This window comes from Antennarius striatus, chromosome 19, assembly GCF_040054535.1.
Source record: "Antennarius striatus isolate MH-2024 chromosome 19, ASM4005453v1, whole genome shotgun sequence".
NCBI classification, from domain to species: Eukaryota; Metazoa; Chordata; class Actinopteri; order Lophiiformes; family Antennariidae; genus Antennarius; species Antennarius striatus.
The window spans coordinates 17,654,769-17,667,900 of record NC_090794.1 but is presented as its reverse complement, the minus strand read 5'-3'; the positions used below and the strand labels follow the sequence as shown (position 1 = coordinate 17,667,900).

Below are 13,132 nucleotides of genomic sequence, written 5' to 3'. Positions count from 1 at the left end.
AAACCAGTACAGATAGTCCTCAACCTATGAACACAATTAATTCAAAGAGCCTGTTTGCAAGCTGAATTGTTTGTAAGTCGTTATTTTTTAAATTTCAACCTATAATCACCATTTAAGGTCCTTTAAATGTCATTGATACTTTAAATACAGTATTTTCCGCACTATAAGGCGCACTGGACCCACAAGGCGTGCCTTCAATGAAAGGCCTATTCTAAACCTTTTTCTAATAAAAGGCGCACTGGATTATAAGTTGCATCTGATTATAAGGTGCACCTTCAATGAATGGCCTATTTCAAAACTTTTTTCACAAATAAGGCCCACTGGATTATAAGGTGCACTGTCGGGTTTTGAGAAAATGAAAGGCTTTTAGTTGCGCCTTATAGTGCGGAACATACTGCACTAAACTACTATTCCCTAAGACTTACTACAAATTACTACAAGACATAGAAACAGCACATAAATGAAATAAAGTACTCTAATCTTCTTCTTCTTCTTTTCCTTTCGGCTTTTCCCTTCAGGGGTCACCACATCGAATCAATTGCCTCCATCTAACCCTGTCCTCTGCGTCCTCTTCTCTCACACCAACTACCTTCATGTCCTCTTTCACTACATCCATAAACCTCCTCTTTGGTCTTCCTCTAGGCCTCCTGACTGGTAGTTCAGAACTCAGCATCCTTCTACCAATATATTCACTATCTCTCCTCTGGACATGTCCAAACCATCTCAGTCTGGCCTCTCTGACTTTACCTCCAGAACCTCTAACATGTGCTGTCCCTCTGATGTACTCATTCCTGATCCTATCCATCCTGGTCACTCCCAGAGAGAACCTCAGCATCTTCATCTCTGCTACCTCCAGCTCTGTCTCCTGTCTTTTCCTCAGGGACACTGTCTCTAGACCAAACAACATCGCTGGTCTCACCACAGTTTTGTACACCTTTCCTTTCATTTTAGCTGAAACTCTTCTATCACACATCACACTTGACACTTTCCTCCACCCGTTCCATCCTGCCTGGACACGCTTCTTCACCTCTTTTCCACACTCTCCATTGCTCTGGACTGTTGACCCTAAGTACTTCAAATCCTCCACCTTCTTGATCTCTTCTCCCTGTAACCTCACTCTTCCACTTGGGTCCCTCTCATTCACACACATGTACTCTGTCTTACTGCGGCTAACCTTCATTCCTCTCCTTTCCAGGACAAACCTCCACCTCTCTAGCTTCTCCTCCACCTGTTCCCTGCTCTCACTACAGATCACAACGTCATCTGCAAACATCATAGTCCATGGAGATTCCTGTCTAACCTCGTCTGTCAGCCTGTCCATCACCATAGCAACAAGAAGGGGCTCAGAGCTGATCCCTGATGCAGTCCCACCTCCACCTTGAACTCCTGTCACACCTACACACACCTCACCACTGTCTTACAGTCCTCATACATGTCCTGCACCGCTCTAACATACTTCTCTGCCACTCCAGACTTCCTTATACAATTCAGACTTCCTCATATAATCGAATAAAGTACTCTAGTACCGTGATGTAATTTACCTTTAAAGTTAATGAAGAGAGGGAGAAGGGGGTAGTTATTGTCGGTGAAGGCGTAGCTGTCATTAGAGAAACTGTCTCACAAACGCAACGGTGCTGCTTGGCAGGGGTTGCAGTAGAAAGGGAAATAACAGTAGTGGGATATGGTGCTGTGCTTTTTCTTCGTATCTATGAATGTTTGTGAGTCGGATGTTTGTATCTTGAGGACTACCTGCACTTTTCTTAAATTAACCGACATTCATATTCAAGACCTCAGGGTGTTCTCAGACAGATCTGTAGACACCAACACATTATTTGAACCCCTACTCACAGGCTCCAGCAGACATAAGTACAAGTCGTTAATGTCACTTCACTGACCATCTGTTCAGGCTGGAATGTGCCACCCCCCTCAAATGGATTCATTTAAATTTATGATGGGACTCCTTCCTGAGCAGCAGCTATCATGAATGAGTGGTGAGGCCACAGAACAAGTGCTTGAAGGTTCAGTTCCTGTAATGGACTCCGCTCCACAAAGATCTTAAGGAAATGCTGGAGTGTCAATATGAAATCTGTTCATGTTGTCTAAAGGACATCATTGTCTTAAATGGTGAATTAATTTGTGCTTTTGCAGCATCATGACCATTCTAAGGCCAGAGAACAGTGGAATTTACTGCACTACAAATTAAGAAAGATATATTACCAAGCTAAAAGGTTAAGGTTAAAGGAAGAGCTGATATCTGCAGCAATGTCTGAAGTGTTCCAAGCTGAACAGGACAACAACGCTCAGACGCTTTAAATAGCACATCTTGAATTAAAAAAAGACATGATATGTAACACAGGAGCGTTGTCTAACACAGCCTGTTGTGATGTATAACATATACATAAATTACTCACAAAGAAAAACTGGATTGACATGACAGGAAATAAAACAGTCCCAAACATTGTGTGTCCTTCCTGTTGGGACCTGTTAGGCTGGACTGGTTCAGTTCTTCCAGTTCAAGGGTAGATTTGTTTCAGTCAAGGAGAAACACTTTCCTAATGTAAGGCCATCTTACACATTTCCCACGCCGCTAACGCTGCGTCTAAGAGGATTTAATGAGGATAAACATGCTGAGTCGTCAATGAACAGGTCAGTGTCTGGATCACACACAGATAAAAGTTTGGAAAAGGACATTATCTTACAAACAAAATTGAAAAGAAGTCAGAATGAACAGTCCATCCACTTTAATTTCATGTTTTCGGTTAATTTAACTGAAGCTATATAGTAATTGGGCGGCACGGTGGCACAGTGGTTAGCGCTGTCGCCTCACCTCACGGCGGGTCCAGGTTCAAGTCCCGCTCCGTGCGGAGTTTGCATGCTGTCCCCGTGTCTGTGTGGGTTCTCTCCGGGTTCTCCGGCTTCCTCCAAAAGCATGCGCTTCAGGTTGATTGGCCGTCCCAAATTGCCCGTAGGAGTGATTGTGTGTGTGCGTGTTTGTATGTCTTTGTATGTGGCTCGGTGGTGCACTGGTGTCGTGCCCGGAGTGTCCCCTGCCTCACGCCCTATGCGACTGGGAAAGGCTCCAGCTCCTTGTGACCCGCTATGGCGGATACAGCGGTGGTACGTGAAAATGTATGTATGTACAGTATATAGTAATTCATACAGGAGTAACTGGTTCCATCAAGATCCCTCAACAATGTGAAAATTCATTCATTCATTCATTTTCTGCCGCTGAATCCGCCGTAGCGGGTCACGGGGAGCTGGAGCCTGTCTCAGCTGGCATAGGGCGTGAGGTGGGGGACACTCCGGGCACGACGCCAGTGCACCGCGGCAATGTGAAAATGTTTTTGCTAAATGTTCTCAGTTATGTCCCTAAATCTTGAATTATTTCACTAAATTCAGCAGCAGTTTATTGCCTTATATATTTATGTTCTCTGAAACTTACCTAACAGAACAGTTTATCAAACGGAGGTTTTCACCACCACATGGTTTCTTTTGTATTGCTGCCCTCCTGCTGCAATCAGTTCACAAATTCTTCAGTGAGTCTTTTTTGCCACAAATTAATAATAAATGGGTGAAAACGTAATCCTGCAAAATAGGTGCTGGGACATAGTAGTCTCTTTACTGCTGGGATGAGGCCAAAATGAGGTTCATTATAGAGAGATGTGGGAGAAAGGATAAGAGTCAGCAGGAGCAAGGTGACATTAAAGGTGATAGACTTTTGAAGAATTTTGAATCTCTGTCGTGATGGGGAAAGGTCTGCAGGACAGGATTGCAGAGAGCAGAGGTAGATAAACCAAAAGACCACAGAGTTCCATGTGCTTGAATCTAATGGGTCCTTGAGTGATCCACATGAACATGAATACAGACCAGAGTGTCTCCAGCAGGTATGAAGTTGTAGGATGTAATTGTGTGAAGCATGGTACTGCTTCAACACCTCTATAAACATGTTCACATGCACTTTTAATTGTCAACACAAACATTGTGAAACAGAGACCACACTCAAGTTCTCAATCCTTTCTTCCTAAAGCTGTATTGCCCAACAACTCCTTCGTGTAATGCAAACTCAAATCTTAAGCCTGTTCAGACCAAATCTGGCATTGCGGTGATTAGCACAGGGTTGATCACCAGTTTGGGAGAAAAAAACAGGGATTTCCATCGCTTCATTCACCTGGTTAGACTCCTGGATTGAGAGCAACGACTGCCAGAGGCAAGAAGCTTGCAGAGTATTTGTGCTGTCCTTCTGGTGCTGTCTCCTGGCAGTGTGTCATTATCTGGAGCACAAAGCACATAATAGAATTCGGAACTAATTATAAACAGCTTCAACCATAATGCTGTTGATCCATCCAGGTTATGCATTTGGACGCTGGAGCCTCAGACCTGCAGACCGGTATCAAGTTGTCTTTGTATCTCTTGTGTCTGGTTCACCTTTATGCAGCAGGACTGCTGTTAGTCTGTTAATTCTATTGCAGACACGAACTTGTCTATGAGGCTGTTTGTGGTGAAAGTGTGTATGTCCACATTACATACATAGTCTGTCTGTTTTTTCAGTGGTTTTTGATTGAAGACTAAATTGAAGTACAGATAGTCCTCAACATACAAACACAATTGGTTCCCGGAGGTTGTTTGTAAGTCGTTATTTATTAAATTTTAATCCATAATTCTATCATTTTAAATGACATTTCTACTCTGAATACTAAAGTACTGTTCACTAAAATTTACCAGAAACAATGATGGGACATTAAAAAAAACACATAATGAAATAAAATACAGGTACAGCTCTCTACCAGTTTTTAATCACATCCAACAACAGCAGCCAGAGTCAGCTGTTGATGACAACTTACTGTACAGAACTTAAGCATGTAGCATGTAGGGGCTAGTGTTGGAGCTGTGTGATGTGGTGCTGCTTGACGGGGGTTGTGGCAGAAAGGGGAACTGCAGGAGAATAGTCGGATATGTTTCTTCGTATCTTCGAATGTTTGTATGTTGAGGACAAACATTAGAAGCAGTATTTGACTGCTTGTGAAGTGATGACTCTGTGTGGGTCAGGTGATCACCAATGCTTTTGGTTGTGGAGGCGGGGGGGCCATGAAAACATGCACTGAATTTCGTGACCAACATGAGATGGTCACATCAGGATTCATCTGAAAGGAGCCTTACAGATCTGTTCCAGGGCCATCAAATAAATATACAGTATATTTAAGGGGTTTTAAAAAGTGATGTTTTGTAGGAAATTGTTTCCACATATTTCAGTATCAGCCAAAAATGATGAAACAGTTAACAAACGGTTGCTCAAGTTTGATTAATGGAAAACCCCTTGAAGCATCCTTTGCTTCCTGAAGGATGTTTGATGAATTATTATCTGTTCCCTTTAAATTCATGCAGTCAGATTGTGTCTGTGTGCTCTGTGTGCTGCAGCTACTCTTGTGTCACCAGTTAATAACGATTCTGAGCTGCTTTTTCTCTTGCAAATCTGGGGTCTGCTGACTCTGTGCTTGCATCCCCCCTCCTGCAGGAGTTACCCTCTTTGTGGCACTTTATGACTATGAGGCGCGGACAGAAGACGACCTCAGCTTCAGGAAAGGAGAAAGGTTCCAGATTATCAACAGCACGTAAGTCGCTGCAGCTTCTTATCACTTCGCCTGCACTCGCAAGGAATGCTGCTTCTTATTTTGTTACTGACAGAAGCTACTGGTGCTGCTGTGAATGGAAAGACAGGACATCAAATGCTGAGTGTGGTAAGAGTGGCAGCTTAAACAAGGAAAGGAGGTGTTCTGGTATCATAATCTGTAGCAGGATAGAGCTAAAAAAAAACCCCCAAAGCTTTAGTTTGTGGATGTATAAAACTACAAATGTTTTTCCAGCTGTTTAAACCCACCGGAGAGCCTCAGCAGTAAGTGAAAGCATTTCAGTTGAGGTAAAAGCAGCAACTAGAACATGCAATTTGACAATCATCAGTAAACACAGTTATTTAAGGTTTGCACGGGGTGGAGCAGGGTCTCCAGCCAGCACTGATGAGTGTGGTGTTGCTACAAGACTCTCCTCTGAATTCGGACAGGAAGTACCTTGTTACACCCACAGTGGGCTAAACTTTCTTTCAGGCAGCAGAACTGCAGACAAGAAGTTTTTATGTGTGTGTGGATGGAGGGATCATCTGATCATCTGCCAGCTCTTAAACCATCCTGGCCTCAGCTCCATGGTTTTCATTTTCCTTCTGTCGATATGTGAGGCTGACCCTCAGCCGCCTCTCTGTTTGGTTTTCTGCAGCCGTGTGATGACATTTGAAGACAAAGGCAGACTGCAAGATCTGTAGTCTGGCACTACTCTCCTTCAGATGTCACTGCACAGGCTGGTGTCTTTCCAGGACGGCTTTGTTGTGTTGAGCCGACAACCTGTGTGCTGTCGAGGGAAACATCGCTGCGGTTTAGTACAGCGATTCTCAAAACCCCACCAACATTCATTGTTTTAATTCACATATAGATTAAAATTGAAATTGACTGGCGTTAAGCTTTTTCAAGTCAGCATTTTTGCAGACTGTAGAAATGTTATTTTGCTGTTATATTTAGGAACATCATAACAATACGTCTCCATATTGTCACCAATTTTCTTTTAATTTCCAGCCTTTTGGCTTCACTAGACATTTTTTACATGTAATTTAGTGTTAAAAAGAACAAGACAATAGTTTAAGCAGAAATCTTGCCCTTGGTAAAATGTTCCAATTGTAGTTCCAGTGCTGTATTTGTGATTATTATTGTTATTTTCTGCTATTGTTATGAATGCTTTCCTACATTTAGCGCCTGACACATAAATGTTAATGTTTATGTCTTATTATAATCCTGGTCCTGATGAATTATTGACTCTCTGCTGGACATGGCTGCTGTATCGCCTCAGCCTTTGGCCTACAGAGGTCAGTCTTCCTCCTCACCCCACCCAGTGAGCATCCTGTCCCAGCCGGCGTTACATGCATTCCACAGCACACCTCCGTCCCTACTCGGCCTCAGACAGACCGACACTCCTTCCTCTTCTCCCTCTTTCTCCTCCGCCTCTTCCTCCCCAGCTAGGAGTGGACAGATTGGCATCTCCACCCGTTCCTCTCCTCTGTCTGGTCACACCTTTTCAACCAGCCTCTGGAAATGAGCTGCCCTCTTCCAGGCAGCCACACTGCCCCCTGCTGGGCTGAGGTAGTGACAGTTGGAACTCTTCTTCTACAGCCCGTCAGCGCCACCACCACCGCCAAAGCTGACAGAAGGCGCTGTGTTTCTTTAGCGATGGCATCCTGTCGGAAACACGGCCTCTGTCCCTGTTTATAGGGCAGTGCATTCAGCTCACGCTGTTTATTCCCCACCATCAGAGTATTATTGCAAAGCAGTGTCAGACATAACAAGACAGACAGAGACCACAACATCCCGCAACACCCCTGAATTCAAAATTTTACCCTGACCTACTTTCATAATGGTCACAGCAATTAATTCTATATTGTACTATCGAATATTTGACTTTTCACCAAAGGTGAAGGTCATCATCACACTTTTGTGCCTCTGGCTTCCTGAAAATGTTGCTTTTTGTTTTGTGATTATATCTCATCAGGTTTCAGAGATGTGTACCTAAAAAGTTACAAAAGTGAAAATTTGACCTTGACTTAGTTTTTCAAGGTTGAGGTTGGGATCAAATTTTCTTCCCCTTGCCTCCCTGAATGTAACGCCTTTTGTTTCGTCTTTCAATCTTATCCAGTTCCTGAGATATGTGCAAAAAAGGTACAAAAGTTGAAATTTGACCTTGACCTAGTTTTCTCAAGGTCATGGTCACCATCTCATTTTCAACCCCTTTGCTGCCCGAGTAATGTGCTTTTCTTTTAATCTTTATCTGAAACGGTGTGAAGATATTTGGTGGATGGACGGACGAACACTGACACTATAATACATCACTGCTTCGCGGGATGTAATAAAGAAATAACTCCTGCAAGTGTAGACTGTTCATAAATGAAAGTAGTAATGTTCTATTATTATACTATTGTACTATGTCCACTATAAGCTATGAATAACCACGCTGGCGTTGTAAGTGACTGCCTCCACTGCATAACGCCGCTCCATTATTGCTGGCCTGCATTTTATTATTCTCTCATCAGCAGTCTCCACGGGACAGAGGGGAGGGTCTTTGTTTACTCTTGTTGTTTTTTTGTCTGTTTGGTTTCTGTCTGTCTGATTTTTGTTTATGGGGACAAAAGAGGCAGCGGGACGGACCGAGGTCCAGCTCGCCTCATCTGTTTACGCCTCTCTGGCTCCACGCATCCTGACACCTCGCTAACATATCCCTCGCTGCTTCATACTGTTCACCCTCTCAAGGCACGTTGCAGAGAGGCTCTTTCCCACCTCCTCCTCCCTCACTCCTCAGGGATCCTCCACGAACAAAGGCAAACATGCCTGATTCTGCCTGGGATGTCCTCCCCCGACAGTCTCTCATCATGGCTTTATTTAGTAGAAATGAAGGACCTCTTCTCCTCTCTCCACTTCATCTCTTCCTCTGTGTTAGCATCTGTCTCACACACATCTACAGATGTTCACTCCTGGTTTGTAAGGAGTGTGATAGAAACAAGCATTGGGTGGGACAGTCTGTCAGAAAGACTATCAGAGCCCTGGGTTGGTGTATTGATTTGAAACCAACAGTGATGGTGAAGCGCTGCCTCTAGCTGGCTCTTAACACAACCAAATAATGATGTTTGTATAGATGAGAGCTAAAGAATGAAGGGAGAAGATGGGATGAGGAATAGCAGAGATGGACGGATAAGAATGACTGTAGAGGTGCGATAAACATAGATGTTAGTAACAACCTAGAAGATCTTCCCTCAGCAGGTCTGCTGTGTTCGGTTCTTCTCTGGGTAGGAAGCATCCCTTTATTGTGGTTGGATGTTTCTGTGAAGAGCGTACAGTGATCCCTCGTTACTCGTGGTTAATGCGCTCGAGGACCGCCTGCAAAAAATGAAATTCCGCAATAGAGCGACAAACTATTTTATTATTTACTGTATTTTAAACGTTTCTGAACCCTCCCCATACTGTTATTAAACCAAGTGTGCGCTGCGTTCCGTGAGCCTCGGAACGCAGCGCACTTCCGGATGCTGTCAGCCAATAGAATGCCCGTACGATGTCACATCTTTTTGAAACAGGAAGTGGTTTAGGAATGATTCCAAATCCAGACGTAGCATTTTAATGATCCACCCATTAATGAATTCACAGTTAGTCCATTTACAAATCGGTCTGAGCGCCACATTATGGGTAGATTTCAGTCTGATTTATAGCTAACTTTCTCATGCTAATATTTGTGTTTCAGCTCAAATGGCCCAAGAACCTCAAATGAATGTGTCCATAGAGGCAGAATCGTGGCTTTTCAACAGGGAAGGAAGTGAGGGAAAGGAGGTGTGATGGATTTTTTTTGAACCAAAAGTGCATCAGAAGGTGGAAAATGAAAGGAAGCATGGATAAAATATGAGAAAAGATTTTGTTGGGAGGGTTAGATGAGAAGCTGAGTGAACAGATGAAAGGTGGTGGGTGATGGACGGAGTCGGACGACTGATGCTCAGCTAGGAAAGAGAAGCAGCGAGGACATGAGAGGAGGACACTAATGGCTGTGTGGGCGTCCTGACGGAGACGTGTTGGAGGAGCCTCTCCTCCCTTCCCTTCCTGTCGCGTTCCCTCTGGTTTGAAGCAGTTTAACTTCTCTCCATCTGTCGCTAACATCAGCATTTACCACAGGAACAATTCACTCATCTCCCCTGAGAAGCAAACACAATCAGATGAACAGTTTCTACATTCAGTGTAAAGGATAAAGTTGAACATGCAAACCAATAACAGTTTCTGCTGACTACATTTAGGGTCAACAAATTAACCATTTGATGTCCACTATCACATTCATGTTCGCTCAGCATTAACCTCCAGCGTTAGTGGACTCACATGCTCTTCAGATGGTATCGTTTTCCAGGGTGGCAAAACATTCACCTGCCTTCATTGTGTTTGTGAGCTTTAAATTCATAAAGTGAGAACAATGTTGACTATTTAAAAGAGGATTTTATTCTTTTATTTAATACGTTGATTCTATTGTTGTTGGATGTGTGAGTCTTCATATTACAGTCATTTGTCTTTGACATTCTGCTGCACTAGTTTATTCCCTAAACCAGCAGTCCCCGACCTTTTTTAAACCACAGACTGGTGTAACGTCACACAGTATTGTCATGAATTGTCCTTTAAGGTGTAGTGGATGCAAAGAACAACAAAATAAAATGATACAGCCAGCAGAAAAACTGTTTTTTTTGTCCTAAATATAATAATAAATATGAATCCATAGTGTATCAACTTTATTAGCAGCATCCTCGCAACGTCGCGCCGACATTTGTTTGTTGTTGGTTTTTCTAGCTTGCGAGTTTCAGTTTAGCGGTATTGTGTTCTCTGTTAGCGGCCCCTTTAAGAAGCTAGTCATGTGACCGAGGCAAGCATCTTCACAAACGTCGAGAGTGACTCATAGATTCTGGCATTCTCTGAGCATCTTTCTCTCCACAGACAGATCGTAGGTGTGGTGATTTTAGTGAAGGCTTCCTTTTAAACACAGCGTTCTCTTCACTCACCTTCAGTGCTGATGACCACCATGTGTTAGCTGTAACCAATCACATGTTGCTGTTGTCATCACACGGCGAGGCAGCTGTGTGAGCCAAAGTCGTGCATCTCTAACATCATTTATTTTTATTGGCAGTTAACTGAAGGAATAGCTAGTCTGCTAATAATTATCTTTCCACAGCTGCTGCTCCACTCACCATACACTCACATTCTTCTATATGTTTCTGTGTGGACACCGGAGCAGAACCTGTCAAACTGGGTCAGCTAATGTAAATTGAAGGGTGTTAATGTGTTTCTTCTGTTCTGTCCCCTCAGTGAAGGGGACTGGTGGGACGCCCGTTCGCTCACCACCGGCGGCAGCGGCTACATCCCCAGTAACTACGTGGCTCCAGTGGATTCCATCCAGGCTGAGGAGTAAGTGCTGCTTGTGATCGTTCTGGATTAGCGTCTGTCATTTAGGACATGCTAGATGTAGCATCACGCTGGTGGACAGGAAGTGTGGCCTTCTGGGGGATGAAGTTTCTCTTTCTGCAGAGCTGACGCTTCTACGGACCTGATAAGCTGGTTTAGAATGCAGCCTGTGGGTAAGATGTGAACATATCCAAGTGGGTGGGGGATTATTTTTTAATTTTTATTCTTTATTGAATGCAACCTCTCCACGCCGACATGAGTTGAATGGGAAATACTGAGTGTTTTAAACTTCGTCATCCTGTGGTTCTGTCTGCGTGAGTCATCTGCTGCTTGAGATCTGATCCTCCCCCACCGGTCCTTCAATCGGAATAACGTTTCTGAATAAAGATTCAGGTCACAGTCAGGTGGGATCTCATTATGAGACCACTGGAGCATGCTGGGATTACAAACAGATTTAACACCATTTATCAACACAAATCCGTCTGTGAAATCCAATTTTTGGTGTCATAGATTTAGGTCTTTTCATTAGAATCCATCCATCCATCCATCCATCCATCCATTTTCTTGTAGATGAGACGACCATAGATCAATCATTACCGTATTGTCTCTCATGTTAATAGATTTATTTTCTCATTATTTTTTGTTTTTCAGCTGAAAATATTTTGGTCCTTTTGGTTGTCAGCCACAACATTTGTTGATGAACTTCCAAAAATGACCAAATTTACTGTATTTTGGTGTGTTTTGGAGTGTAAAACAAACTAAACTGAACTCAGACAGTCTGAACAACACTGACAGTCTCCCCAGGTTCCTTGTCAGGTTCCTTGTCTCTTCTCACCTTCTTTGCTGTTCCGTTAGGGAGGAAGGACCTGGAGAAGAGGATTTAGTGCCATTGATTTGTAAATGTGCTGCTGTGTGTCGTCTCTTCTCCTTACAGCTGGTATTTTGGTAAACTGGGCCGTAAAGATGCAGAGAGGCAGCTGCTGTCCGCCGGCAACCCCCGAGGAACCTATCTGATCCGGGAGAGTGAAACCACTAAGGGTAAGATCGGTGGTTTGATGCGTCTCGATTGTCGTCTCTCGTCTGAATGATCCTGGTCTTAGTTTTAACCAGTTGTTAACTAACATTCACTGCCCCCCCCTGAACTGTGGGTCCTCCAGGTGCCTTCTCTCTGTCCATACGGGACTGGGACGACGTGAAAGGAGACCACGTCAAGCATTACAAGATTCGAAAGCTGGACAGCGGCGGCTACTACATCACCACCAGAGCCCAGTTTGAGACGCTGCAGCAGCTGGTCCAGCACTACTCAGGTACGAGCGCCGCCGCTGGCTCTGGTCATCTGCGTTTTGCTTCACTTCAGCCCCTTTCCTCATTATTTTTATGATGCATTCTGGGTAATTCTTGGATAGTACATTTTAGAAGTTATTCTAATTGGACTTTTTCAGTTTATTCTGAATAATTTTAGGTGATACTTAAGTAAACGTCTTCTTGTTACTTCCACTCACCAGTAGGAGAGTTTCAGACACGTCAGAATGAAAATTTGACCTTTTCAAATCACCTGAGGACCTCTGGACTCCTGAAGCCTGTTGCCATACGAGCTGTGTAGTTGATTGGGATTGTTAAGTCACTGATCAGTCATCTAGGAATCTTATTCCTGTAAACTTTACACTACCCTCAAAATATCTATCCTGCAGTCACCTCCATGAGGTGAAGCCCTGCAGCTTTGACAGATTATTCTATGTCACCCAGCCACAGGGGTGGGGCTGCTCTGTGGTAAAAATATACATGAAGCATTGTACTGCCAACCCTCAGTTTAAAAAGGGAAAAGGATGCTGCCACAGAGTCATGTGATACGGTGGAGATGCAGCGTTGACTCTGTGGCCCCGTTTTCACAAACACAAATAGCAACAGCTTCTGCCCTGTCCAGTGTGCACCTCCTCGAGTTGATCCAGAATGCATTAAACACTGTTACAGTAGAGCTGCATCTATACTGTGTGTGTGTGTGTGTGTGTGTGTGTGTGTGTGTGTGTGTGTGTGTGTGTGTGTGTGTGTGTGTGTGTGTGTGTGTGTGTGTGTGTGTGTGTGTGTGTGTGTGTGTGTGTGTGTGTGTGTGTGTGTGTGTGTGT

General features: G+C 43.8%; 1 protein-coding gene across 4 annotated transcripts in view; it reads left to right on the top strand.

Moving 5' to 3' along the window:
- The window catches only part of LOC137613012 (tyrosine-protein kinase Fyn), an 83,126-nt gene that overhangs the window by 50,657 nt on the left and 19,337 nt on the right, over positions 1-13,132 (top strand). For all 4 annotated transcript variants that reach the window (XM_068341789.1, XM_068341791.1, XM_068341790.1 and 1 more), the window contains exons 4-7: positions 5,513-5,609; positions 10,914-11,012; positions 11,944-12,047; positions 12,167-12,316. In XM_068341789.1, the coding sequence (XP_068197890.1) occupies positions 5,513-5,609; positions 10,914-11,012; positions 11,944-12,047; positions 12,167-12,316 (450 nt within the window). The remainder of the gene's footprint in view (positions 1-5,512; positions 5,610-10,913; positions 11,013-11,943; positions 12,048-12,166; positions 12,317-13,132) is intronic.